Below are 27,535 nucleotides of genomic sequence, written 5' to 3' on the forward strand. Positions count from 1 at the left end.
CGCCTTAGCCGGTTGAGCTATAGGCGCCAAGCCTTCCTATGCTTTCTTTGAGGATTTTTATCATTTCATGCCTTAAATTTAAGTCCTTTATCCATCTTGAATCAATTTTTGTGAGTGGAGAAAGGTGTGGGTCCAGTTTCAGTTTTTTACATGTGGATATCCAGTTCTCCCAGCACCAATTATTGAATAGGGAGTCTTTCCCCCAGTGTATGTTCCCCAGGGTATGTTGGTTTATCAAAGATTAGGTGGTTGTAAGATGTTAGTTTCATTTCCTGATTTTCTATTCAATTCCAAATGTCTATGTCTCTATTTTTGTGCCAGTACCATGCAGTCTTGACCACTGTGGCCTTGTAGTATAGCCTAAAATCTGGCATGCTGATGCCCCCAGCTTTGTTTTTATTACTAAGAACTGCCTTAGCTATATGGGTTTTTTTCTGGTTCCATACAAAATGCAGAATCATTTTTTCCAAGTCTTGAATGTGTGATGTTGGTATTTTAATAGGGACGGCATTGAATTGGTAGATTGCTTTGGGAAGTATAGACATTTTAACAATGTTGATTCTTCCCAACCATGAGCATGGTATGTTCTTCCATTTGTTATATCCCCTACAATTTCCTTTCTTAGGGTTTCATAATTTTCTTTATAGAGGTCCTTCACCTCTTTTGTTAGGTATATTCCTAGGTTTTTCATTTTCTTTGAAGCTGTGGTGAAGGGAGTTGTATCCTTAATTAGCCTCTCATCTTAGTTGTTATTGGCGTATACAAAGGCTACTGACTTGTGGACATTGATTTTATATCCTGAGACATTACTGTATTTTTTGATGATGTCCAGGAGTCTTGTGGTTGAGTCTTTGGGGTTCTCTAAGTATAAGATCATATTATCAGCAAAAAGGGAGAGTTTGACCTCTGCTCCCATTTCGATGCCCTTTATTTCCTTGTCTTTTTTTGTTTTGTTTTGTTTTTTTGAGACAGAGCCTCAAGCTGTCCCCCTGGGTAGAGTACTGTGGCCTCACAGCTCACAGCAACCTCCAACTCCTGGGCTCAAGTGAGTCTCCTGCCTCAGCCTCCCAAGTAGCTGGGACCACAGGGACCCACCACAATGCCTGGCTATTTTGTTGTTGTTGTTGTTGCAGCCATCATTGTTGTTTGGCGGGCCGGGCTGGATTCGAACCCGCCAACTTAGGTATATGTGACTGGTGCCCCAGCCACTTGAGCTACAGGTGCTGAGCCTATTTCCTTGTCTTGCCTAATTGTATTGGCTACAACTTCCAGCACTATGTTGAATAGTAATGGTAACAGAGGGCAACCTTGTCTGGTTGCAGTTCTAAGTGGAAAAGCTTTCAGTTTTACTCCATTCAGTAAGATATTAGCTGTGGGTTTGTCATAGATAGCTTCGATCAGTTTCAGAAATGTGCCACATATGCCTATACTATTCAGTTTCTGGTAGTATTCAGAGATAATCTCTTGTATATTTGTGGCATCAGTGTTATTTTCCCTTTATCATTTCTGATTCAGATACTAGAGATTTTATTTTCTATTTCTAGTTAGTCTGGCCAAAGGTTTATGTATTTAATTTATTTTTTCAATAAACTCCTTGTTTCATTAATTTTCTGAATGATTCTTTTGTTTTCAATTTCATTAATCTCTGATTAATTTTGGATATTTCTTTCCTTCTGCTGGGTTTTGGCTTAGATTGTTCTTCTTTTTCCAATCCCATAATATGGCTTGTGAGTTGGTTGATGCTCTCTCATTCTGTTTTTCAGAATGCAGGCATCTAAAGCAATAAATTTTCCTCTCAGGACTGCTTTTGCTGTATCCCACAGGTTTTGGTAGCTTGAGTCTTCATTGTTGTTATGCTCAAGGAAGTTAATGATTTCTTCTTTTATTTCTTCCTGCACCCAACTGTCTTTCAGCATAAGGTTGTTTATTTTCCATCCCTTTGTGTGGGGTTGAATGTTTTTGTTGGAGCTGAGTTCCACCTTTAGTGCCTTGTGGTCTGAGAAGATACAAGGTAAAATTTCAATTCTTTTGATTCTGTTGAGGTTTGTTTTGTGTCCTAGGATATGATCGATTTTGGAGAATGTTCTATGGAGCGATGAGAAGAATGTCTATTCTTTTTTTCTTTTTTTTTTTCAGTTTTTTGGCCAGGGCTGGGTTTGAACCCACCACCTCCAGTATATGGGGCTGGCACCCTACTCCTTGAGCCATAGGCACCACCCCGAATATATATTCTTTATCTTTGGGATGGAGTGTTCTAAATATGTCTATCAAGCACAATTGTTCTAAGGTCTCATTTAAGTCCCTTATATATATATTTTTTTTCAGTCCCTCATATCTTTGTTTAATTTCTGTTTAGAAGATCTGTCCAGCTCTTTGAGAGGCGTGTTAAAGTTCCCTGTTATTGGCTCGGCAACTGTGACTCAAGCAGCTAAGGCGCCAGCCACATACACCTAAGGTGGCGGGTTCAAATCCAGCCCGGACCCGCCAAACAAAAATAATGGCTGCAACCAAAAAAATAGCCAGGTGTTGCGGCGGGCGCCTGTGGTCCCAGCTATTTGGGAGGCGGAGGCAGGAGACTCACTTGAGCCCAGGAGTTGGAGGTTGCTGTGAGCAGTGAAACCATAGCATTCTACACAGGGGGACAGCTTGAGGGTCTGTCAAAAAAAAAAGTTCCCTGTTATTATGGTGTTATAGGATAGCATATTGCTCAGACTAAATAAGATCTATTTCAAGAATCTGGGAACATGGCTCAGTGCCTATGGCTCAAGTGGCTAAGGCACCAGCCACATACACCTAAGGTATGGAGATGGACTACAGCGGGGAGCATGGGTGCAGACAGGTCAGTGAGAAGGCTACTGTACATGTCTGAGCAAGAGGTTATGGCAGCTCAGATTAGGACAGAGGCAGTGGCCATAGAGAAGAGTGAATGGATTTGAGACTGAATCATTAATAAATGTAGCTTTTTGGCCAGGCGCAGTGGCTAACACCTATAAGGCGGGTGGATAGTTTGAGCTCATGAGTTCGAGACCAGCTTGAGCAATAACAACCAATAATCGAGACCCCTATTTCTACTAAAAATAGAAAAACTGAGGCAAGAGGATCGCTTGTGTTGGAGTTAGAGGTTGCTGTGAGTTATGATGAGCCCTATCCAGGGCAACAGCTTGAGACTCTGTATAAAAAAAATGTGTATATATATACACACACACACACACACATATAGTCTTTTGTGTCCTAATGTCAGCCTTGGGGTGGGGGGCTTGTCCCTGTGTCTGCTGGGTCTCCTTTCTCACCTCTCCTGCTCCTTCCCACTTAGGTGTGTCAAATGTGTCAACAAATACTCCACTCCTGAAGCCCTGGAACACCACCTGCAGACCGCCACTCACAACTTCCCCTGCCCACACTGCCAGAAGGTGGGTGCCTCTAGCCATATAGAAGCAAGGAGATGATGGGTATACACCTCACCCTTTTGTTCTTCCCTTCTATCTCAGTACATACAGGTTGGGCTCAAGGACATCTCCATAGATGACACTGTATCTTTGAAGAGCAAGAGCTCTGCTGCCCGTCTCAGCTGTTACATTCCAGGTGTGGCCATGCTGGGCTTCTGCTGAGCCAGGCCAGGATGGACCATATAGGCTAAGGCCTCTCCTGGGTCCAGGCCCAGCCTCTGAGCAACGGGCTCCCAGTTTCTTAATGGATTATCATTCTTACTATTATTGGTTGTTCTTGTCAGTGACTCTGGAAGCCCTCACTAAAACCTGTTCCTAATATTATCAAATATCCAGGAAATGTTCCAATATCCAGCTATCTCAAATCAGCATTACCTTTTAATTTGTTTTTTTTTTTTTGGAGACAAAGTCTCACTATGTCGCTCTTGGTAGAGTGCTATAGCATCACAACTCATAGGAACCTCAAACTCTTGGGTTCAAGCGATTCTCTTGCTTCAGCCTCTCAAGTAGCTGGGATTACAGGCACCCACCACAACGCCCAGCTATTTTGTTGTTGTTGTTGTTGTTGCAGTTGTCATTGTTGTTTTAGCTGTTCCAGCCCGGGTTAGAACCCGCCAACCTCAGTGTATGTGGTCAGCACCGTAGCCACTGAGCTACAGGTGCCAAGCCCATCATTACTTTTGTAAACTTTAAATCAGGTCCATAGGTTGTGATAGACTGATACTACATAAGTTTCTATTAATCTGCAGTTTCCCAACCATTATTCCTTTTATTCCCCTCTTTTCTTTGCTAAAGAAACTGAGCCATTGGTCCTGTGGAGTTTTTCACAGCCTGGATTTTGCTGATTATGTCATCCTAGTGTGTTTAAGTTGTTTCTGCATCCTGCTCATTTTCTTACAACCTTACATAGCAGATTGTCCAGGGCAGCCCTGGTTTCACTTTGGCCTCATTCTAGATGTTTCTAATTATATAGCCTAATTTTGAGCTTTGGAATTTGTGATCCAAGTAAAAGATACCGTGAATTGGACAAGATTCATGTGCCAGACACTGTTCTGAGCATTTTACCTGAATTGACTCATTTATACTCTAGGAGGTAGGTGTACTCTTACTATCCCCATCTGACAGATGGGGAAACTAAGGCACAGAAAGGTCACCCAGCTAGGAAATGATAGGGCTAATACATAGTAGGGCAAGTTGAGTCTTTGCCCTTGACTACCACTTTACCAAGTGAATGAATTAATGCCTTTTCTTGGCTTGAATTGGAAAGAGATTTTGGCTTCTGTGTTTTCAGCTTTTTTATTACCTTTGCATTCATTCCTGTAGTTATTTGTTCATTTTTTCCATCCATTCCTCTACTTGTCAGTTATTTGCCTCAGGCCCTGTGCTGGGGAACGAAAGCTCTTTGTCCTCTTGGAGTTCCTGTGTGAGCAAAGGGCTGTCATCCAGTGGGTTAAATGCTGACATTCAAAGGCAGAATTTGCTTTGCCTGGCATGGCATGAAGTAGTCATGGATGGCTTCAAAAAAGCAGTGACACCGAGTCTGGTCTTGAAGTTGAGGTCTGAGTAGGAATTTGTCAGAGAGAAAGGCCCTCTGGGTAGGAAGAGGATCTTGGATGGAAGCTCAAAGCAGGCATGTTTCAGTGGGACTCATAGGTAATGGTGGGAACCATGAAACTAAGAAGATAAAAAAAGAAGATCTGAGGGTTGAGTCTGAGCTCTAGCCTGGGTGACAGAGTTAAAAAATGAAGATCTGAGGTCTGAGTCTGACACCATGGGCCATGGGCCCTGGTAGGCAGAAAGTAAGGTGTCTCCCTAGGGCTGGAAATGAGGGGCCCCTTGAGCTGAGAGGATGGTGATGGAAGGGGGCCTTGGTGAATCAGACTTGAAGTCCACGCTTCTCTTCTGCCAGGTGTTTCCTTGTGAACGCTACCTGCGGCGTCATCTGCCCACCCATGGCAATGGGGGCAGGTTCAAGTGCCAGGTATGCAAGAAGTTCTTCCGGCGGGAGCACTACCTCAAACTGCACGCTCATATCCACTCAGGTGGGTACTCTGCCCCCTACCAACTCTTGCCCAGCCTCCTCCTTCTCAGACCCCACAGGGGAGCTAGAGAAGTCTGTAAAACATACAAATGATCAGGACATTCCCTGCTCCAAACTTCCCAATATCTTCTGTTTCGTTCTGTTCAATTTTAGTTTTTATAGTAACCACCAACAGGTTGTGATTTGTAGTTTGCAGCTGGCAAAATACTCCTTATTCCCTTCCCCAAAGGTAACTCTTTTTTTTTTTTTGAGACAGAGTCTCAAACTGTAGTCCTGGGCAGGGCATCATAGCTCACAGCAACCTGAAACTCTTGGGCTTAAGCGATTCTCTTGCCTCACCTCCCAAGTAGCTGGGACTCAGGCACCCAGCTATGTTTTTTTTTTTTTTTGGGTGTAGTTGTCATTGTTGTTTGGTAGGCCCCGGGCTGGATTTGAACCTGCCAGCTATGGTGTATGTGGCTGGTGCCCAAGCCCCCCAAAGTAACTCTTATTAGTGGTCTAGTGTGGCTTATTCTGGTTTAATTATATATCCATACAACATACTTCCTTACTTTAATGAAAAATAAGCACATGATACAACTGTGTACCCTTTTTTTGTATCAATATACCTTATTCTCTGACAGCACCTTCTTCTTCACAGCTGTAGTATCCCCTCTGTGGACTTTCTGTCTGGTTTTAGGCAGCTCTGTATGGATGAACACTTAAATTTTTTTTCAGCTATGAGTTTGTATACACAATGTGGTGTGGGTCCCTTGGCAAGCTTTCTGAGTATATTTGTAATGTATGTTTTTAGCAGTGGAAATGCTAGGTTAAAATGTATGTGCAGGCTCAGTGCCTGTGCCTCAAGCTGCTAAGGTGCCAGCCACATACACCTGAACTGACAGGTTCGAATCCAGCCTGGGCCAGCCAAACAACAATGATGGCTGCAACCAAAATATAGCCAGGCATTATGGCAGGTGCCTGTAATCTCAGCTACTAGGGAGGTGGAGGCAGGAGAATTGCTTGAGCCTAGGAGGGGGAGGTTGCTGTGAGCTGTGATGCCATGGCACTCTACCCAGGGCGACAGCTTGAGGTTCTGTCTTAAAAAAATAATAATAAATAAAAATAAATAAAATAACATGTATGTTCAGTATTGAGTTTCAGTTTGGGATAATGATAAATTCTAGAGATACATGGTGGTGATGCAAATGTACTTAATGCCACTGAACTGTACACTTAAATGTGGCTAAAATGGTAAATCTTATGGTATATGTATTTACCACACATGAAAAAGAGGCTGGGTGTGGTGGCTCCTGTTAGCACTTGGGGAGGCCTTGGTGGGAGGATCACTTTATCAGCCAGGAGTGTGAGACTAGCGTGGGCAACCAGCAAGACCCATCTTTTAAAAAATACAAAAAACTAGCCAGGTGTGTTGGTGCAGGCCTATAATACCAGCTACTGGGGAGATTGAGTGAAGAGAATCACATGAGCCCAGGGTAGCTTGATTTGAGATTTGAGTGATCAGGCCGCTGAACTCTAGCTTGGGTGACAGAGTTAAAAAAAGAAAGAGAAGTTAATTTGGATTGATATTACCAAACTGTTCTCTTTATGGGTTTTTAAATTATTATTATTCAAAAGTAATATGTGCTCATAAAATGGAAGCAGACTGGGCATGGTGGCTCATGCCTGTAATCCTAGCACTTTGGGAGGCTGAGTGCGAGGTGCATTGCTTACACTCAGGAGTTCAAGACCAGCCTGAGCAAGAGTGAGACCCTGTCCCTACTAAAAATAGCAAAAATTAGGTGGACATTGTGGCAGGCAATTGTAGTCCCAGATACTCAGGAGGCTGAGGCAAGAGGATTGCTCAAACCTAGAAGTTTGAGTTTGCTGTGAGCTATGACACCGTAGCAATCTACCCAAGGCAACAGAGTTAAGACTATCTCAAGGTAAAAAAAATGGAAGCAATATAGAAGTACATAGAATAAAATGTTAAATTCTTCCTTTCTCTCTCCCAACACTACCAACCCTTCTGTATCTTCTTTTGAGATAGAGTCTCACTTTGTTGCCCTGGTTAGAGTGCTATGGCATCATAGCTCAGAGCAACCTCAAACTCTTGGGCTTTTCTTGAGTCAAGACCCATACTAGACCATTAACAGGAGTTACCTTTGGGGAAGAGAATTAGAAATATTTTGCCAGATGCAAATTCAAGTGATCTTGCTTTAGCCTCCTGAGTATCTGGGACTGTAGGTGCCTGACACACACCCAGCTAATTTTTTTCTATTATTAGTAGAGACAGGGTTTTGCTCTTGCTGTGGCTGGTCTTGAAGTCCTGAGCTCAAACAGTCCACTCACCTCAGCCTCTCAGAGTGCTGAGATTGCAAGTGTGAGTCACCACGCCAGCTGTATCTTCAGTTTATATACAAATGCACATGGCTAGGGCTTTGGGGGTTATGAAGATTGTATTTTTTCTAACAAAAATGGGACCATAGTTTAGCGCCTGTGGCTCAAGTGGCTAAGGCGCCAGCCATATACACCTGAGCTAGCAGGTTCAAATCCAGCCCAGGCCCCCCAAACAACAATGATGGCTGCAACCAAAAAATAACCGGGCATTGTGGCGGGCACCTGTAGTCCCAACTACTTGGGAGGTGGAGGTAGGAGAATCGCTTGAGCCCAGAAGTTGGAAGTTGCTATGAGCTGTGATGCCACAGCACTCTACCCAGGGTGATAGCTTGAGGCTCTGCCTCAAAAAAAAAAAAAAAAAAAAAATGGGACCATGTTAAGCTGTTCTACAGTTTTCTTTCTCCTCTGGAAATATGTCTAGGAGGTTTGTCCAAATCAGGCAACACAGATTGACCTTAATCTTCTTAAGGATTGTAGCACATTCCAATATAAAAACCAGAATTTCCAAATCAACTAGATTGGCTTATTTATTTATTGAGACAGAATCTCACTTTGTTGCCCTCAGTAGAGCGCCATGGCGTCGTAGTTCACAGCAACCTTATACTCCTGGGCTCAAGTCATTCTTTTTTTTTTTTTTTTATAGAGACAGAGTCTCACTTTATTTCCTTGGTAGAGTGCCATGGTGTCACACAGCTCACAGCAACCTCCAACTCCTGGGCTTTGGCAATTCTCTTGCCTCAGCCTGCTGAGTAGCTGGGACTACAGCTACTATGCCCAGCTATTCTTTTTTGTTGCAGTTTGGCTGGGGCCAGGTTTGAACCTGCCACCCTTAGTACATGGGGCCAGCGCCCTACCCACTGAGCCACAGGTATTGCCCTTAAGTGATTCTTTTGCCTCAGCCTCCCAAGTAGCTGGTACTACAGGTGCCCACCACAATACCAGGCTCTATTTATTTATTTATTTTTGAGACAGTGTCTCAAGCCATTGCCCTGGGTAGAGTGCAGTGGCATCATAGCTCACAGCACCCTCCAACTCTTGGGGTCAAGCGATCCTCTTGCCTCATCAGTTTTTCTTTCTTTTTTTTTTTTTAGTGGAGACAGAGTCTGGCTTTTTGTTCAGGCTGGTCTTGAAGCTATGTGCCTACCTCATCCTAGGCGTGAGCCCAGCCTTCAGTCAGTCTTCTTGTCTATAAAATGGAGATCGTGGTAGTACTTGTCCCGTGGTTTCTTATGAGGGTTCAGTTAGATAGTTAGATTTCCTCCTTCCCCATGGTGGATGCCACTGCAGTGAATGCCTTGACCTTCCACCCTTCCCAGCAGGCCACACTTCAGACTCACCCTTGACTCCTTTCTTCTTCACACAACCCACAGTCACTCCATGGGCAAGGGCTGCTGTTCTACTTTCCCAACATAGCCTGTCTTGAACAGGTCCTGTCTATTGTACTGGCCTCCACCTCACTTCTGTCAGCCAGAAGGAGCCTGTTTTTTTTTTTTTATTGAGACAGAGTCTCACTTTGTCACCCTCAGTAGAGTGCTGTGGCATCATAGTTCACAGCAACCTCAAACTCTTGGGCTCAAGTGATTCTCTTGCCTCAGCCTCCCTAGGAATACCTGAGACTACAGGTACCCACCACAATGCCCAGCTATATTTTTTGTTTGTTTGTTTGTTTGTTTGTTTAACAGGCCTGGGCTGGGTTCGAACCCACTATCCCCGGAGCATGTGGCCAGAACCCTAACTACTGAGCTACAGGCACCCAAGAGGGAGCTTGTTAAAACCTTAAGTGGATCCTAAGTGCTCAGGCCTGTAAACTTAGCACTTTGGGAGGCTGAGGAGGGTGGATTGCTTGAGCTCAGGAGTTGGAGACCAGCCTGAGCAAGAGTGAGACCCCATTTCTACTAAAAATAGAAAAACTAGCCAGGTGTAGTGGTACACCCTTATAGTCCCAGCTACTTGGGAAGCTGAGGCAAGAGGATGGCTCAAGCCCAGGAGTTTAAGGTTGCTGTGAGCTATGATGCCACAGCACTCTATCTGGGACAACAGAGTGAGACTCTATCTCAAAAAAAAAAAAAACCCAAACCAAAAAACCTTAAGTGGATCCTGTCCTTTCTCTGCTGAGAGCCTGTCATGGCATCTCATCTGGTTTGGACTAATAGCCAAAGTCCTTAGCTTGTCCTCCCAGGTCCTCCTAGTAGGGCCTGGCTGCCTTGCTGACTTTGCCTCCTTCCTCATTGTCCCTCCACACTCTCTCTTCCAGCCACATGGGCCTTCCTGTTGGGCCTCAGACACCAACATGCTCCTACCTCAGGGCCTTTGCACTTGCTTTCCCTTTTGGGCTGGGACCCTATCCCAGGTCTCCACATGGCCTGCTCTTGCTATGGCCGGTCTCCTCCACCTGACCACCCTATCTAAAATAGCCCCTCCTCTCCATGGCAAAACAAAGTCTGGAGGAATAAGAGGCTGTTTTCCCTCCAGGACACCCCGCCAGACGAGCTGCTGCCCTGAGTGGCCAGTGGGGACCCAGGCCCTGTATACAGACCCCTTATGGGGCTTTTGCTCTTCCTGCCTGTGTGTCTTCTGCAGGTGAGAAGCCCTACAAATGCTCAGTGTGTGAGTCTGCGTTCAACCGCAAGGACAAACTGAAGAGACACATGCTGATCCATGAGCCCTTCAAGAAATACAAATGCCCCTTCTCGTGAGTAGAGACTGCCATGCAGCGGGGTGGGGGCAGATTCCCCAGAGGGACCGCCAGGGAGGATGGGGCAGAAAGTCAGGCCTGAGGGTGGAAGGCCTCTCTCCTTTTATCCTGTCCTGGGTCCTGCTAACCTCACTCACCCTACTTCTTGCCCAGCCCTTAGGGTGGACAAGGGTATTCCTTATGCCCGGGGCTATTGGAGGGGCCAGCCAGAGAGTTGTAAGCTTGGGAAGCTCCCCTTGACCATGGCTTTGGGTTTTAGGACACACACTGGCTGCAGTAAGGAGTTCAACCGGCCGGACAAGTTGAAGGCTCACATCCTCTCTCACTCTGGTAAGGGACTTGTCGGCCTGCCAGGAGGGTTTGGTTCACCTCAAGTTCCCTGGGCCAAACCTACCAGGAAGAGAAAGAGCAGACATATCCCATGAGGCTTATTTCCCCTGCATGCTACATTCCAGCCAACAGACCTTCATTCTTGTGGGCTGTAAGTCAGGCTTTTGTTGGGGACCTTACAGTGAGCAGAGATGAATCAAACACAGTCCCCCAGTCCATGCTGACTTGAGAAGAGATAACTAAACCAGAGTTTAAACTAAACTTAGATCAGATTCCAAGAAGATCTAAGATCTGGCCTACTAAGTTTCCTTGGTAGAGCAGACCAGGATCTACAAACCACTCCTCAGTTTCCCAGTGGCTGTGCAGAGCAGTTTGGCTGACGTTCTGTATACTGTTTGGTTTTTCAGCCCTACTACCAGTGACATTTTGGGTCAGATAATTCTGTCTTAGAGGGCCATCCTGTGCCCTGTAGGATGTTTAGCAGGATCTCTAGTCACCCACTGGGTGCCAGTGGCACACCTGCCTGCCCCTACTACCACACACAGCTTTTACAACCAAAAATACCTATAGCTGTTGTCAAAAGTCCTCTGAGGTATAAAGTCACCCCTGTTTGAGAACCACCTCTTCCAGAAAGAACCTAGTGGCTAAAGAAAGTTTGAAAACTGGGAGAGTAGATCAAGGACTTGGAGACAGAGGGCCTAGGGTTGAGCCTTGGTGCTGCAACTTTCCTCCTGGGCAGCCTCAGACAAGTCACTACCCCTCTTGAGCCTCCATCCTAAGGAGGCTGAGGGGCCTGAAGGTATTTGTGGAAGGTGCCCAGATTGAATGGGGCTGGAGTTGACTTCACAGTGGTCATGGAGGCACCAGTGATTCATTCTGTGAGTAGTGACTCTTGGGAACTGACTGCGTGTCAGGCAGTGGGTGTGATGAGAGAGCACTAGACAGGCAGAACCCTACTCTGCCCTTTTGGGAAAGCTTAACATATTTAGTGTAGGAAACTGAAAAGAACCTATGAATAAATAAATATATAATAGCAAAGTATACAGAGTGCAAAGAGAAATAAACACAGCGATGGGCCAAGTATGAAGGCTGCAGCATTAGGGAGGCCCCCCTAAGGAGATGATAGCCTGCTGAGTCTAGAGGAATGAAAGAAACTGGAAATACCTTTCCAGGGTGAGGGGATAGCAAGGCTAGTCTTTTTATTTTTTTTGGCAGTTTTTGGCCAGGGCTGGGTTTGAACCCACCACCTCCAGCATATGGGGCCAGCGCCTTACTTCTTTGAGCCACAGGTGCTGCCCAGCATGGATAGTCTTGAGGCAAGGGTAGTCTGGGAGTGTTCAAGACAAGGAAAGGCAGCAGTAGGTCTGGAGCCTAAGGAACAGGGCAGAGAGAGGAGATGGGGCTGAGAGGTGAAGGGATGATCAGACAGTACCATGCCTCTGGGAACCTTGGTTAGTGGGGGCTTTGCACAGGGAATGTCATGATCACTGGTATGTTTTACAAAGAGGCCTCTAGCTGCCATGTGGGGAATGGTCTGAGGGGCCCGGGGTGAGGGAGGCAAATGGGTAAGGGAATTGCTGCCCTGGTCATCCAGATGAGAAAGTTAGCCAAGGCTTAGGGATTGAGCAGGCTGTTCCAAGCAGAGGGAAACAGCAAGTCCAAAGGCCCAGGGGCAGGAGCCAGCGTGGTACATGTGAGGAGAGTAAGTGTGGCTGGAGAAGGTAGGAGATGAGAGTGGAGGACCCTGGAGCCAGATCCTATAGATGCTCATAGGGCCAGAGACTGGATCCCAGTGCAGGACACTGTTACAGGGTAGGGTCTGGGTACTCCCCCTTGACGTCTCCTTGCTCCCCAGGCATGAAGCTCCATAAATGTGCCCTGTGTAGCAAGTCCTTCAGCCGCCGTGCCCACCTCGCCGAGCACCAGCGCGCCCACACAGGCAACTACAAGTTCCGCTGTGCTGGCTGTGCCAAGGGCTTTTCTCGCCACAAGTACCTCAAGGATCATTGCTGCCGCCTTGGCTCCACAAAAGACAAGGACCTGCAAGCCCGACGGCCCTCCCGGAGGAGGGCAGCTCCCCGCAGCAGCAGCAGTGGTGGGCACAAGGTAGTTACCCCCTTGCCTGACCCGCTGGAGCTGGAGGAGCTGAAGGACACAGGGACTGGACCAGTGCCTGAGGCTGCCCCAGGCAAGCCGCCCTTCACGGAGCCAGATGCTGTCTTGTCCATCGTGGTGGGTGGTGCAGTGGGTGGAGAACCTGAGTTAGTGGTGCCTGGACATGCAGAAGGGTTGGGCTCCAACCTGGCGCTGGCAGAGCTGCAGGCTGGGGGCGAGGGCCCATGTGCCATGCTTGCTGTACCTGTCTACATCCAGGCCTCAGAATGATGGGCCTGGGATGTTTGCTCCCATAGGTTGGCCTAATATTTACATTGGGCCCAGGGCTTCTGGGGGAAGACTAGAGATCTTTCCCTGTGGAAGGAAGCAGAAGTCCTTTTGAATGTCATTCATAGACCATGGCCTGTGGCACGCTCCTGTGTTCCTTGTCCTGCTGGAAAGCTCTGCAGCATTCTGGGGGTCTGGGGCAGGACTGCCTATGGTCTCTGGATGGTGCAATGGCAGAGAGATAGTCTGAACCTGAGCAGCCCAGGGTCTGGCTGGTCTGGGCTGGGGGTTGGGTCACCTAAGATAGAAGAAAGGATGGTCCCAGATACTCTACCTCCAGGCTGCCTTGGGATGGCTTCTGGCCAGCTGCTCTTCAGGAAGCCTGACATGGCCAGAGTCCTTATCTGTTGGACTTTTTCACAGACAGTTCCTCACAGCGTCCTTAGACAACTCTGTGATGAAGACTTTTAGGAGCACTCAGGTATCATGGCTAGAGTGCAGCTATAAACCATATCTGGCTTCAAATCCAAGAATTGCCACACACTTGCTGTGTGATCTTGGGAAGGTCACTTCACCTCTCTGATCCCTGTGTTTCTCATCTGCACAGTGGGGCTTATGATAGTACTACCTCATAGGGTTGTCATGGGGACCCAGGATGATGAAATGTGCAAAGGGCTGGCATGGTGCCCAGCATTTAGAAAGTACTCAGTAAACATGTCCAAATGGCTCAGGCCTGAGCCTTGGCAGTTTCTTTCTTAGCTCCTAGGTGGCAGCACTAAAGCACGTGGGGCTTGAGAGGGTCCCATGCCCCCTTACACACCAACAGCCATGAGGAGGTTATCAAGGAGGGAGCCGGTTTGGTGCTCCCAGGACAGTTATTACAGAACGTGGTCCATGAAAACATGGACCATGGAAACACTCAAGGGAAGGGGTTTATACTCGCTTGTGAAAATTCACCTAAGCCTCACCTCAAACCTTTTGGAATCAAACTGACCAAAGCCAGAAGTCCTCAGGCAAGTGGGTGTCCGTATGATCCTCTATGCCCCCATGTCTGGCACCCCTTGCCGTTAGTCCAGGTGGGAGGCAGGAAGGACAAAAGGGGCCTTGACCAGTATTTCCCTGTTTATCTTCACAGCCACTCTCTGGGCCACATTACTTCTGTTATAGGAAAAGGGACATGCCAGGGTAGTCTGACTCAGATTGACAGACTGAGTGTCTTTGAAGGCTGGCATGACCCTCAGACATCTGTGTTGTGACCCAAGGTTGGATTTCAGAGCTAGGACTGACTTCCCATATCCTCAGGAAGGTTATGAAGTACCAAGAGGGACAAGTTGATGGGGTTGAGTGAAGTCTTTTAAGTGTAACAGTCTTCAAACAAGCCAGAAGAGGATTCGTGACAGGAAGTCTCGGAGGGGATGCCATTTGGGAGGGACCTTGGCATGAAGTGCTTTGATACATAGTTAGGGGAAGGCATGCCAGGTAAGATTAAGGCACCAACAAAGACCCCGAGCTGTGATGGTGCAGAACCAGTCATGTTCTGGGGCCAGCAAATGGCCCAGGGTGACCAGAAGTTTTGAAGGAATAGTTGGATAATAATTGCTGATTTTTCAAGTCTTCTCTGTGTGATGGACACTGTCACATTGCCTCAGCCTATCATGTAGATGCTATTACTTTCCTTATTTTACAGATGAAGACGAGTAGGCACAGAGAGGCCAAGTTCCTTGCCCAAGCTCACACAGTAAGCCACAAAGCTTGGATTCAAGACAGCATGGCCTGCCTGCAGGTGCTCTTAGCCACTTTGCTCTATTGAAATAAGGGTTAATATAAAAAAAAAAGAGAGAGAGAGATCTTTGAATGTTGGCTTAGGAAATTTGTACTTCATTCTCTGTATAAGGGACATAGTAAAGTTTTTTTAAATTGTAATAATGATATTAAAGGAATTATTTAAAACCACATCTCCATACTAATGTGATTATTTAGGTTGTATTTCTGTTGCTTTTTCCTGTACACATGCATGCACATTTACCAGAACTAACATTTTTCAGGTGCCTGGCACTGTCCCAAGCACTTTGAAGTAGAGGCTACTTTTTTTTTTTTTAAGTTGTGGCTACTTTTAATTCCACTTTGCAGACCAGGCGCGGTGGCTCACTCCTGTAATCCTAGCACTCTGGGAGGCTGAGGCAGGTGGATTGGTTGAGCTCATGAGTTTTTGAGACCAGCCTGAGCAAGGGTGAGACCACATCTCTCTCTCTTTCTCTCTCTCTTTCTTTTTTTTTTTTAGTTTCCAATAATTTATTTAGGACCTGTTACCCATGAATCAACATAAACCTATTCATATTTAGGGATTCGTTTCCACAAGTACAAAGTTGAATTTCCTTTTATTTGTCCTAAAATGCTTACTTTCAAATGTAAAGGGACTTCAGTTATTCCATGTAGTTTTCAATAACATTCTTTTATCTTTTTAGACCAGAGTCAAAATATTCAGACATTATTCATACTGCAGCACCTTCCACCCACCCTTTGGTCACTTGAACTGCCCTTCTTTGGTTCTTGATCCTCTTTCAGATCTTTCCTGAAGTGTAGTAAGCAGAACTGTACTGGGTATTCCAGCTGCGGTTTGGTCTTAAATAAAAGAAGAATGTTTGTTGTTTGGTTTTCTTTATTCTCTGCGGTATACAGGATTTTGTTAGTTGAACTGGATGTAGCAGCTTACTGGGCCAAATTTTCAAGCGAATAATGCAATAGTTCCCAGGCCTTTTCCCTGGGTTGTAACTTAACAATGCATACTGGATTCAGCACCTTTCCTCTCTCACTGAAGCATTATCCCTCATTTTTCTTCTTGCTTGCTTGGCTATCGTTGTCGGAGTGGCTTCTGCTACGCCCTTGTATTCCAATCTGTCTATTTCTAGGACTATAGGATCTTCTATAGTTGTAATCAAAAGACCGACTTCTTGATCTCCTTCTTTCATAACTTCGGCTTCTAGAATGTCTATCTATCATAATCATCATAGTGTCAAGAACTGTACACATTTCTTCCTTCCTTGGCTTTCATCTGACTTGGTGTCTTCCGATCTCCTTGTGCAAACTGTATTTCAATTTGGTGTCCACAAATCCATTCTCTGTCCAAATTATGCAAAGCATCTTCAGCATCGTGAGCATCCTCAAATTGAATATAAGCAAATCCTCTTGGACGGTGTGTGTAGAAATCAAGTGGGACATACACATCAACTATAGGACCATAATGACCAAAAATTCACATGGTAAATCTTCAGACCTTGTGTCATCTGCCACATTCTGGATGAACAGAGACGTGTTGGAGGGTGCAGGTAGCAGGACATGACTGTGTGGGGTGAGTCTTTGCCCAGGGCACTAACCAAGACGATGTCTCTTAAAAGTAGCTGGGCAGCCAGGTACAGTGGCTCACGCCTGTAATCCCAGCACTGTGGGAGGCTGAGGAGGGAGAACTGCTTGAGCTCAGGAGTTCAAGACTCGCCTGAGCAAGAGTGAGACCCCGACTCATGAAAAAAATGGAAAAACAGAACTGGGCGACGCGAGTGCCTGTGATCCTAGAGGCTTCTAAAGGCTGAGGCAACAGGATGCCCACAGCTGAGTCTGAGGTTGCAGTGAGCTATGATGCCATTGCACTCGGCTCAGGGGCATAGGGTGGGACTCTGTCTCAACAACAACAACAAAAAAAGTAGCTGAGCATTGTGGCAGGTGCCTGTAGTCTCAGCTACTCAGGAGGCTGAGGCAAGAGGATCCCTTGACCCCAAGAGTTTGAGGTTGCTGTGAGCTCTAACACCACCTCATTCTACCAAGGATTACAAAGTAAGACTCTGCCTCAAAAAAAAAAAAAAAAAAAAAAATCCACTGGTTTCTGATCTCGGATCTCTTCCAAAATGAAATCCAACATTTCCCCCATAGATTTCAAGGTTACAATGTGGCCCTACCTAACTCTTTTTTTTTTTTTTCAATTTTTGTCCGGGGCTGGGTTTGAATGGGCCACCTTAGACATATGGGGCCGGTGCCCTACTCCTTTGAGCTATAGGTGCCGCCCCCTACCTGACTCTTTAAACTTTTTTTTTTGAGACAGAGTCTCACTACTACCCTCAGCGTCACAGCTCACACAACCTCAAACTCTTGGGCTTAAGTGATTCCCTTCCCTCAGCATCCCGAATAGCTGGGACTATAAGCGCCTACCACAATGCCTGGCTATTTTTGGTTGCAGTTATCATTGTTGTTTAGCAGGCCTGGGCTGGGCTCGAACCTGCCATCCTTGGTGTCTGTGGCCAGCACCCTACTCACTGAGCTACGGGCACCAAGCCTAACTCTTCAAACTTATATCCCATTACTCTTTCCTTCTCTCCCCCCACCTCAGCCACATGAGCCTTCTTGCTGCTCCACCATCATCTGAGCTAATTCCTGCCTCACAGCCTTTGCTGTTGTTATCCCCTCTGTCTAGAATGTTCTTTCTCCAAATTTTCATATGGTGGGCTCCCTTCCTCTTTCACCTTTGTTTGAAAGTCATTTTCTCAGAGAGGCCCCCACCCCCATTGTTCTCTCATTCCTTCTCCTGCTTTATTTTTATTTATTATCCTCGACACTATGTCAGACATTTCTTTTTTGTCTGTTATCTTTATTGAAACAAAAACTCCACAAAGGCAAGGAGTGCCTATGAATTGTTTAATTTTTTTTTGCAGTTTTTGGCTGGGGCCAGGTTTGAACCCGCCACCTCCAGTATATGGGGCTAGAGCCCTACTCTTTTGAACCACAGGCACCGCCCTGTTTTTCTTTTTTGTTTGTTTGTTTTTTTTGAGATAGAGTCTCACTTTGTTGTCCTCAGTAGAGTGGTGCCTATAGAGTGGTAGCATTAGAGCTCATAGCAACCTGAAACTCCTAGACTCAAGGGATCCTCTTGCCTCACCTTCCCAAGTAGATGGGACTATAGGTGCTCACCACAATGCCTGGCTATTTTTAGACGCAGGGTCTCGCTCTTGCTCAGGCTGGTCTTGAATATGTGAGCTCAGGCAATCCACCCGTCTCTATCTCCTAGAGTGCTAGGATCACAGGTGTGAGCCACCAGGCCCAGCCTTCAATGTTTGTTAAATGAATGAACAACAACTTTGAGAGAACAAGGCTGGCTTTACCCATCTCCTCTTCCCACCCCAGGGAGGGCCAGGGGTGAATTTTCCCCAGTAAGAATCTGCCATTTAGGCTGAGAAATTGTTTACTTGAAGTCCTGGGAAGTAATGTCTGATGCAAAGGACACATTCCTTTGTCTTAAGACGGAGCAGAGAATATCTGGGCCAAATGACTGAGGCGGGGAGTTACAAGTCTTGGTTGACTGAGCAGGTGTCCCTATGCCCCAGGAGAACCAGTTGGACCAGTTTAGTCTCCCCTGTGGAGGAGGAGTAGAGGTGGCAGCTGCTGGTGCTTCCAACACCCCAGGCTGTCAGCAAGTGACCACCATGGCTTTCAGGCCCTACTTACCAGAAGTGCCTGGTATATACTTAGGCACAGAACCCAGAGGGAGGAAGGCAAGGCCCTACTTCAGGGCCTTGGGTCTTTTGTAGAATCACAGAGCATAAACTGAGGCCCAAAGAGAAAAGGGTCTTGTCCAAGGTCTCATCATGGCCTCCCAGGTCACTGCTACATCAGTCCATTCCTTTATTCATGTAACAACTATTTATTGAGCAACTACTACGTGCCAGGCACAGTTCTAGGCATTGATGATACATCACAAGCTAAACAATGATCTATAGAGATCCTATGTGGAGGAAGCAGAACATAAACAACAAACAAAGTAAATAAGCAAGTTATATATCATGTTAGATGGCGAGGAGTACTGTAGAAAAATAAAACAGGTGAGTAGAAGTTTAGGGCATGTCGGATGGGGGGGCGCTAGCGTTTGAGGAATAGCAGAAAGGCCAGTGTGGCTGGAGGGAGGTACTGGAAAGAGGCCACAGAGATTGACAGGAGGATCATGGAGGGACCTAAGGGACTAATTTATTTATTTATTTATTTTTTGAGACAGAGTTTCACTATGTCTCTATTGGTAGAGTACCATGGCATCACAGCTCACAGCAATCTCAAACTCTTGGGCTTAAGCAATTCTCTTATCTCAGCCTCCCAAGTAGCTAGGACTGCAGGCACCTGCCACAACTCCTGGCTATTTTTTGTTGCAGTCGTCATTGTTGCTTGGCTGGCCTGGGCTGGGTTTGAACCTACCAGTCTTGGTGTATGTGGTTAGCACCATAACTACTGTGCTACGGGTGCCAAGACCTAAGGGACATTTTAAAGGACTTTAGGTTTTGGCTCAGCACCTGTGGCTTAAGTGGCTAAGGTGCCAGCCACATACACCTAAGGTGGTGGGTTCGAATCTAGCCCAGGGCCACCAAACAACAATGATGGCTGCAATCAAAAAATAGCCGGGCGTTGTGGCGGGTGCCTGTGGTCCCAGCTACTTGGGAGGCAGAGGCAGGAGCCTCGCTTGAGCCCAGGAGTTGGAGGCTGCTGTGAGCTATGATGCCATGGCACTCTACCCAGGGGGACAGCTTGAGGCTCTGTCTCAAAAAAAAGGACTTTAGGTTTTTTGGGGTTTTTTTGAGACAGAGTCTCACTAGGTTGCTTTCAGAAGAATGCCATGGCATCACAGCTGACAGCAACCTCAAACTCTTAGGCTCAAGTGATTCATTCTCTTGCCTCAGCTTTCCAAGTAGCTGGGACTACAGGTGCCTGCCACAATACCCGGCTATTTTGTTTTTTTTTTAGAGACAGAGTCTCACTTCGTCTCCCTCGGTAGAGTGCTGTGGTGTCATAGCTCACAGCAACCTCAAACTCTTGGGCTTAAGTGATTCTCTTGCCTCAGCCTCCCAAGTAACTGGGATTACAGGCACCAGCCACAGCGCCCTGCTATTTTTAGAGACAGGGTCTTGCTCTTGCGCAGGCTGGTCTTGAACCCATGAACTCAGGCAATCCACCCACCTTGGCTTTCCACAGTGTTAGGATTACACGCGTGAGCCACTGCATCTGGTCTTTTATTTGAGACAGAGTCTCATTCTGTTGCCCTGGGTAGAGTGCTATGGCATCCTTAGAGCTCAAAGCAACTTCAAATTCCTGAACTCAGCAAACCTCCTGCCTCAGTTTTTCTGTTTTTAGTAGAGATATGGTCTTGCTCTTGCTCAGGCTGGTCTTGAACTCCTTGGCTCAAGGAATCCTCTCACCTTAGCCTCCCAGAGTGCTGGGATTACAGGTGTGAGTGACCATGCTTGGCCCTCTCACACTTTTTTTACGAGGAATCCTGATGCAGCCTCAAAATTCTTCTTAACCTGGTTTATCAGTCCAGGTGGCCAAAACCAATTGCTTGGGGTTGGTATGTAAGAATAAATCAGAGTTTTCTGCTTTTATAACCTCAAGCTATGTTCCTTGATTCCCAGAGTTACAGCATGAGAGGCTCTGTTACCATCCTCAGTTTATTTCCATTCACGAAACTGATGGTGGAGCAGCTGCAAAGTTCCTATGTTCTTTGGGTAATGACTCAAACCCAGCAAATGTTTTGTGCCTGGGGGTAGCAAGACTTAGGTAAGAGGCGAGGGACCAGACTGCTTAGATGTGGAAGGGAAGGATTGCTGTACTCATGAGGAGGCAACTGAAGCCTCCTTGTTTTTATTTTTTGCCTTCATAAAAATATCATAATATCCCAATTACAGAGCAAACACAAGCATGACTTCTGTTTCACAATTAATGCTGGTATGGATTCTTTTTTTTTTTTTTTTTTTTTTAGAGACAAAGTTTCACTTTATTGCCCTTGGTAGAGTGCTATGATGTCACAGCTCACAGCAACCTCCAGCTCCTGGGCTTAGGTGATTCTCTTGCCTCAGCCTCCCAAGTAGCTGGGACTACAGGCGCCCACCACAACACCCAGCTATTTTTTTGTTGCAGTTTGGCCTAGGCTGGGTTTGAACCTGCCACCCTTGGTATATGGGGCTGGTGCCCTACCCACTGAGCCACAGGTGCTGCCCAATTTTTATTTATTTATTTTTTGAGACAGAGTCTCACTATGTCACCCTGGGTAGAGTACCGTGGCGTCACAGTGCACAGCAACCTCAAACTTTTTGGGCTGAAGTGATTCTCTTGCCTCAGCCTCCCAAGTAGCTGGGACTATAGGCGCCTGCCACAGTGCCTAGCTATTTTTTTTGTTGCAGTTGTCGTTGTTTAGCTGGCCCAGGCCAGGTTTGAACCTGCCACATTCTGTGTATGTGGCTGGTGCCCTATCCACTGAGGTATGAACACTGTCATGTTTTATTTTTATTTTGAGACAGAATCTGTTTCCCTGGTTAGAGTTCGTGACTCACAGCAACCTTAAACTCTTGGATTTGAGCAATCCTCTTTCCTCAGCCTCCCAAGTAGCTGGGACTACAGGCATGTGCCACCATACCTGGTTAGTTTTTTATTTTTATTTATTTATTTAGAGACAGAGTCTCACTATGTTACCCTTGGTAGAGTGCCATGGGCTTAAGTGATTCTCTTGCCTCAGCCTCCCAAGTAGCTGTGACTATAAGCACCCACAACAATGCCCTGCTATTTTTTGTTGCAGTTCTCATTGTTGTTTAGCTGGCCCGGACTGGGTTTGAACCCACCAGCCTTGGTGTATGTGGCTGGTGCTGTAACCCCTGTGCTACGGGTGCCGAGCCTAGTTTTTTATTTTTAGTAGAGACAGAGTCTTGGTCTTGGTTAGGATGTTCTCAAACTCCTAGCTCAAGCAATCCACCTGCCTCAGCCTCCCAAAGTGCTAGGATTACAGATGTGAGCCACTGTGCCTGGCTTCTCTTTTGCATTTGAAAAATTTCTTCCAACCTATGAGTTGGGTAAAATGAACTCAATCTTCTGGGAATGGCTACCTGTATGTGCACACATGGATTGTGGCAGATTAAAATAATAACATCCAACACGTGGGTTTCGTCACATGTAGATCATAGTCTGAAGGAGGAGACAAGACTCATGTATGTGAAATGAGAGGAAAACTCCAACTAAGCTCTCATTCATGTGAAATTCTGTTCCAAAGCAACTTTATGTATTTGAAAGGTCCAGGAAGGAATGGAAAAGACCTTTGAGGAGCCATTTTGTTCTTCACTGAGAATTAGTTTACTCCTTGTTTTCATGTGAGACTAACAAATACAAAAGTATGGAAGCAGCGAATTAGAATGGTGGGTTACGGGAAGTATTGACTACTAGATGCAGGCTCACTGCTATCGGATGGGGAAGTCATTCTTTTTTTTTTTTCAGACACAGTTATACTATGTTGCCCTCAGTAGAGTGCTGTGGCGTCACAGCTCACAGCAACCTCAAACTCTTGGGCTTAAGCGATTCTCTTGCCTCCGTCTCCCAAGTAGCTGGGACTACAGGTGCCCTCCACAATACCCAGCTGTTTTTTTTTTCTTTTTTTGCGACAGAGTCTAACTATGTTACCCTCATAGAGTGCTGTGACGTCACAGCTCACAGCAATCTCAAACTCTTGTACTTAAGTGATTCTCTTGCCTCAGCCTCTCAAGTAGCTACAACTACAGGCACTGGCCATAAGACCTGGCTATTTTTTGGTTGCAGTTGTCATTGTTGCTTTAGCTGGCGGGGGCCGGGTTTGAACCTGCTAGCTTTGGTATATGTGGCCGGCACCCTACCCACTGAGCTACAGATGCCACCCTGGCTATTTTTTGGTTATTGTTGTCATTGTTGTTTAGTAGGCCCTGCCCGGGTTCCAACCCCCCAGCCCCAGTGTATGTGGCTGGTGCCCTAAGCATTGAACTACGGGGGCTGAGCCTGGGTGATTTGTTATAGCAAAGACAAGGGAAAACAATGAAATGTGGCCACACAACTAGCTGGGCCAGTTTTCTACCTCTACTCCCCCTCATTCTTTGACATTTCTTCTTTTGAAAGTTCTGAGTTTCCCGCAGTTCAGTTGTTTTGTCCATAATGATGATCCAGGATACCTAGGAATAAAATACATACATACATATATATATATATAATTTTGAGATAGAGTCTCACTTTGTCACCCTCAGTACAGTGTCATGGCGTCATAGCCCACAGCAACCTCAAACTCTTGGGCTCAAGCAATTCTTTTTCCTCAGCCTCCCAAGTGGCTGAGACTACAGGCACTGGCTATAATGCCCGGCTATTTTTAGAGATGCAGTCTCGTTCTTGGCTCAGGCTCATTTCGAACCCTTAAGCTCAGGCAATCCACCTGCCCTGGCCTCCCAGAGTGCTGGGATTAGAGAAAATACATATTTTCAAGCACCTGCTGTGTGCTTACTTATGTTAAGTAAGTTTCAGATTCTGTATCTCACACAAACTTTGAGGAAGTCGGTTATCATTTTCAATTTACAGTTACAGAAAGGGAGGGACACAGAGTAGGGGAAGTACTTTGCCCAGGTAAGTAGTCAAGGCAGGTTTGGACCTCTGCTGTCAGAGTGCAGTGTCAGTGCTGCTAGCCTCTACTACATTTCAAGGAAGTGCTGAACATGTAACCCCTGCTCACACTTGTAATCCCAGCACTTCTGGAGGCTGAGGCAGGAGGATCACTTGAGGCCAGGAAATTGAAGGTGCAGTGAGCTATGGTAACACCACTATGCTCTAGCCTGGGTGACAAAAACCCTGTCTCAAAAACAACAAAGAACTTACTAGGTAAATAAAGAGTAGAAAGGCATTCCAGGTAGAGGGAACAGAATTTGCAAAGACAGGCCTAATAAGTTAAGCTAGAGTCACTCAGTTTCTCTGAGTCTTGGTTTACTGACCTATAAAATAAGAACAGTAGTATATGTCGTAGGCTGCCTATGAGAATTAAAGGTGATAATGCATGTAAAGCACTTTACACATTGCCTGGATCATAGATTAACACTGATGTTAATTATTGTTTGTTTGTTTTTTTTTTTTTTTGGTTTGTTTTTTGAGACAGAGTCTTACTGTGTTGCCCTTGGTAGAGTGCTGTGATGTCACAGCTCACAGCAACCTCAGACTTTTGGGCTCAAGTGATTCTCCTGCTTCAGCCTCCCAAGTAAGCTAGGACTACAGGCACCTGCCACGACACCTGGCTAATTTTTCTGCTTTTAGTAGAGATGGGGTCTTGCTCTTGCTCAGGCTGGTCTCGAACTCCTGAGCTCAGGCGATCTACCCACCTCAGTCTCCCAGAGTGCTAGGATTATAGCCCAGCTATTCTTGTTTTTTTAACAGAATGGTCCCCCCTTATCTTATGTTCCAAGATCCCCTGTGGATGCCTGAAAACATGGAGGGCAGAACTCTATATATACTATATTTTTTACCTATATATTTGTACAGCTATGATAAAGTTTAATTTATAAGTTAGGTACCATAAGAGATTGATAATAATAACTAATAATAAAATGGAACAATTATAACAATATACTGTAATAAGTTTTGTGAATGTGACCTTTCTACCTTTCTCTCTCTTTAAACATATTATTACACTGTACTCACTATTCTTCTTGTGATGATGTGAGATTATAAAAAGCCTATGTCATAACATGAAGTGAGGTGAATGACATAGACATTGTGATATAGTGTTAGGCTTGCCATTGACCTTCTGATAGTAAATCAGAAGGAGACTTATCAGCTTCAGGTGATCTGAGATCATCAAGCCATGATGATGTCGAGGGCTGCATATCACGAGCAAACGGTGTCAATAGATGGCTGAGGATCCTCAATAGCAAAGGATTTTTGCTGAAAACTTTGGAAGAACCTTATAATTAGAAGTTATTGTCTTTTTCTTTATAATTCATTGAAGTGCTATTGCAGAAGCTATAATCCTTCAGTGGTCATATGGGTGACTTTAATGGTGTGTTCCATCCAAGATAAATTTTATGTTATTTTTTTTAAGAGACAGAGTCTCATCTTGTTGCCCTCGGTAGAGTACCGTGGCATCACAGCTCAAGCAACCTCCAGCTCTTAGGTGTAGGTGATTCTCTTGCCTCAGCCTCCCAAGTAACTGGGACTACAGGCGCCCGCCACAAGGCTCGGCTATTTTTTGTTGCAGTTTGGCTGGGGCCAGGGTTGAACCCGCCACCCTTGGTATATGGGGCTGGTGCCCTACCCACTGAGCAACAGGTGCCACCCTAATATCTATGAAATTTGAAAGACTTCAGCAAATCTTAGTAATGTCCACGTTGTTGGTTCTGCTTCAGTTACATCTTCACTTTCCTCTTTCTCTGTAGACGACTGGACACGTTCTTCTAATGTTTCATTGGTCAACACAATGGCCTTCAATATGTTCTTCCATTTCTTCACTGAGCATGCTGGCAAATCCTTGTCCACCAACTTGTCTTGCTGAAGACTCTCAATATAAATATAATTTTATATTTTTCTCTCTTTTTTCTTTTTTTAAATTAAAAAATTTTTTTTTTGAGACAGAGTCTTACTTTGTTGCCCTTGGGTAGAGTGCCATGGCATCATAGCTCACAGGAACCTCAAACTCTTGGATCCAAGAGATTCTCTTGCCTCAGCCTCGGAAGTAGCTGGAACTACAGACACCCTGACTGGCTATTTTTAGAGATGAGGTCTCACTCTGTCTCAGGCTGGTCTCGAACCTGTGAGCTCAGGCAATCCACCCTCCTCTGCCTCCCAAGTGCTAGGATTACAGGTGTGAGCCACTGTGTCCAACCTAACTTTACATTTTTCAATCCAAACCTGTTCCTGAGTCTGTGTAACCATCCCTTACTTGCAGTAAAGAGCTTGGCGTCCCTTGTTTCAGGGAATTTCTTGCTGAAGTCTTCATATAGGCTCAAGGCTTTCAGGTGCAACATGTCACATCTTTTTGTTCATCACTTCCATCCACAGATTTAATGCTAATGCCTTTTCTACCTTAAGCGCTTACGTACTGTGGCTGTAACTTTTGCAGTTCGAAGTTCAACAGCAAAACTAGCATGAATTTCTTTTCGCGTCTTCACAATTTCACAGAGAAAGATTCGTTCTAACTGTAGAATCGATAGATCATAGCAGCCTACACATACAATTTTTTCCTCTTTCCTTATTAAGTAGAGAACGTCCACCTTTTCACTTGAAGGAAGCACTTCATGGCTTCTCTTGGCATATCTGAACTGCCAGCATCACTATTCTTGCACTTTGGGACCATTGCGAGGTAAAATAAAGAGTTACTTGAACACAAGCACTGCGATACCCCACAGTTGATCCGGTCACCAGGTGGCTACTAAGTGGCATGAACAGGTTGGACAAAGGGATGATTAACATCCAGGGCAGGCAGGCTGGCTTGAGATTTCATTATGCTACTGAGGAAGGAAATCTAAACCTTATGAATTGTTATTTATGGAATTTTCCAGTTAATATTTTCAGGCCTCCGTTTGTGCAGATAACTAAAACCCCCGAAATCAAAACCACAGATAAGGGGGGCTACTGTACTTACTAAAATAGATAATACTACTACTTAGCTTCTATGACCGTTGAGTTGACAGGTTGGAACTGGAGGCACCTGTTGCCTTCAAGATTTTTTTAAGACAATTTCACATGAATATACAATTCAGCCATAGCTATATTCCACATTAACAATAAAATTTTAAGCAGTGTTGTGTATCTAACGCCTGTGTATCTAGTTATTTCTCTCCCTGTTCTTCCACCCCTACAGAGCAAGGTCCAAGTAAACTACCTTTCCCAGAATGCCATCATGCCTTTTGACCCCAGCTAGACCAAAAATACACGACTCCAAAGTGCCTCTGGCCGGAAGACTATAGCCTCCCGGCATGCAGCGCGCCGCCTTCCATTAGGTTTGAGGCGCGGTCGGCGCGTTGCCCGTCGGGAATTGTAGTAAGCGGTGCGTTGCCCTGACGCCGGCCCGGCCGGGCGTGGGGGCCTGTGGGAGGTGGCGCGGCCTGGCCCAGCTGCGGGGCGGAGGCAGAGGAGAGGCCTGCGGCGGCGGGGAGCGGCCGGACTGGAAGCGGTCGCCGGAGCCGAGCCCAGCCGAGCCGGAGCAGGCGGCGGAGGCCGGCGCGGCGAGCAGCAACCATGTCGGTGTTCGGGAAGCTGTTTGGGGCTGGAGGGGGTAAGGCCGGCAAGGGCGGCCCGACCCCCCAGGAGGCCATCCAGCGACTCCGGGACACAGAGGAGATGTTAAGCAAGAAGCAGGAGTTCCTGGAGAAAAAGATCGAGCAGGAGCTGACGGCCGCCAAGAAGCACGGCACCAAAAACAAGCGCGGTGAGTCGGCCCGGCCCCTTCAGACTCCCCAGAGACTCTGCTCAGCC

General features: G+C 46.0%; 2 protein-coding genes and 1 pseudogene across 4 annotated transcripts in view; 2 read left to right on the forward strand and 1 right to left on the reverse strand.

Annotated features, from left to right (window-relative positions):
* Positions 1-15,167, forward strand: part of ZNF341 (zinc finger protein 341) — a 55,265-nt gene extending 40,098 nt beyond the window's left edge. For all 3 annotated transcript variants that reach the window (XM_012804105.2, XM_003788107.2, XM_003788106.2), the window contains 5 exons: positions 3,314-3,410; positions 5,356-5,488; positions 10,447-10,558; positions 10,821-10,891; positions 12,747-15,167. In XM_012804105.2, coding sequence (XP_012659559.1) covers positions 3,314-3,410; positions 5,356-5,488; positions 10,447-10,558; positions 10,821-10,891; positions 12,747-13,276 — 943 coding nt within the window. In that variant the 3' untranslated portion in view covers positions 13,277-15,167. The remainder of the gene's footprint in view (positions 1-3,313; positions 3,411-5,355; positions 5,489-10,446; positions 10,559-10,820; positions 10,892-12,746) is intronic.
* A 667-nt stretch (positions 15,168-15,834) lies between these two features.
* On the reverse strand, positions 15,835-27,300 carry LOC111724696 (annotated as a pseudogene).
* Positions 27,128-27,535, forward strand: part of CHMP4B (charged multivesicular body protein 4B) — a 58,155-nt gene continuing 57,747 nt past the window's right edge. Inside the window, exon 1 of the mRNA XM_003788108.3 lies at positions 27,128-27,488. Coding sequence (XP_003788156.1) covers positions 27,299-27,488 — 190 coding nt within the window. The 5' untranslated portion in view covers positions 27,128-27,298. The remainder of the gene's footprint in view (positions 27,489-27,535) is intronic.

The sequence above is a fragment of the Otolemur garnettii genome, unplaced genomic scaffold (genome assembly GCF_000181295.1).
Source record: "Otolemur garnettii isolate 467f Iridium unplaced genomic scaffold, OtoGar3 scaffold00025, whole genome shotgun sequence".
NCBI classification, from domain to species: domain Eukaryota; kingdom Metazoa; phylum Chordata; class Mammalia; order Primates; family Galagidae; genus Otolemur; species Otolemur garnettii.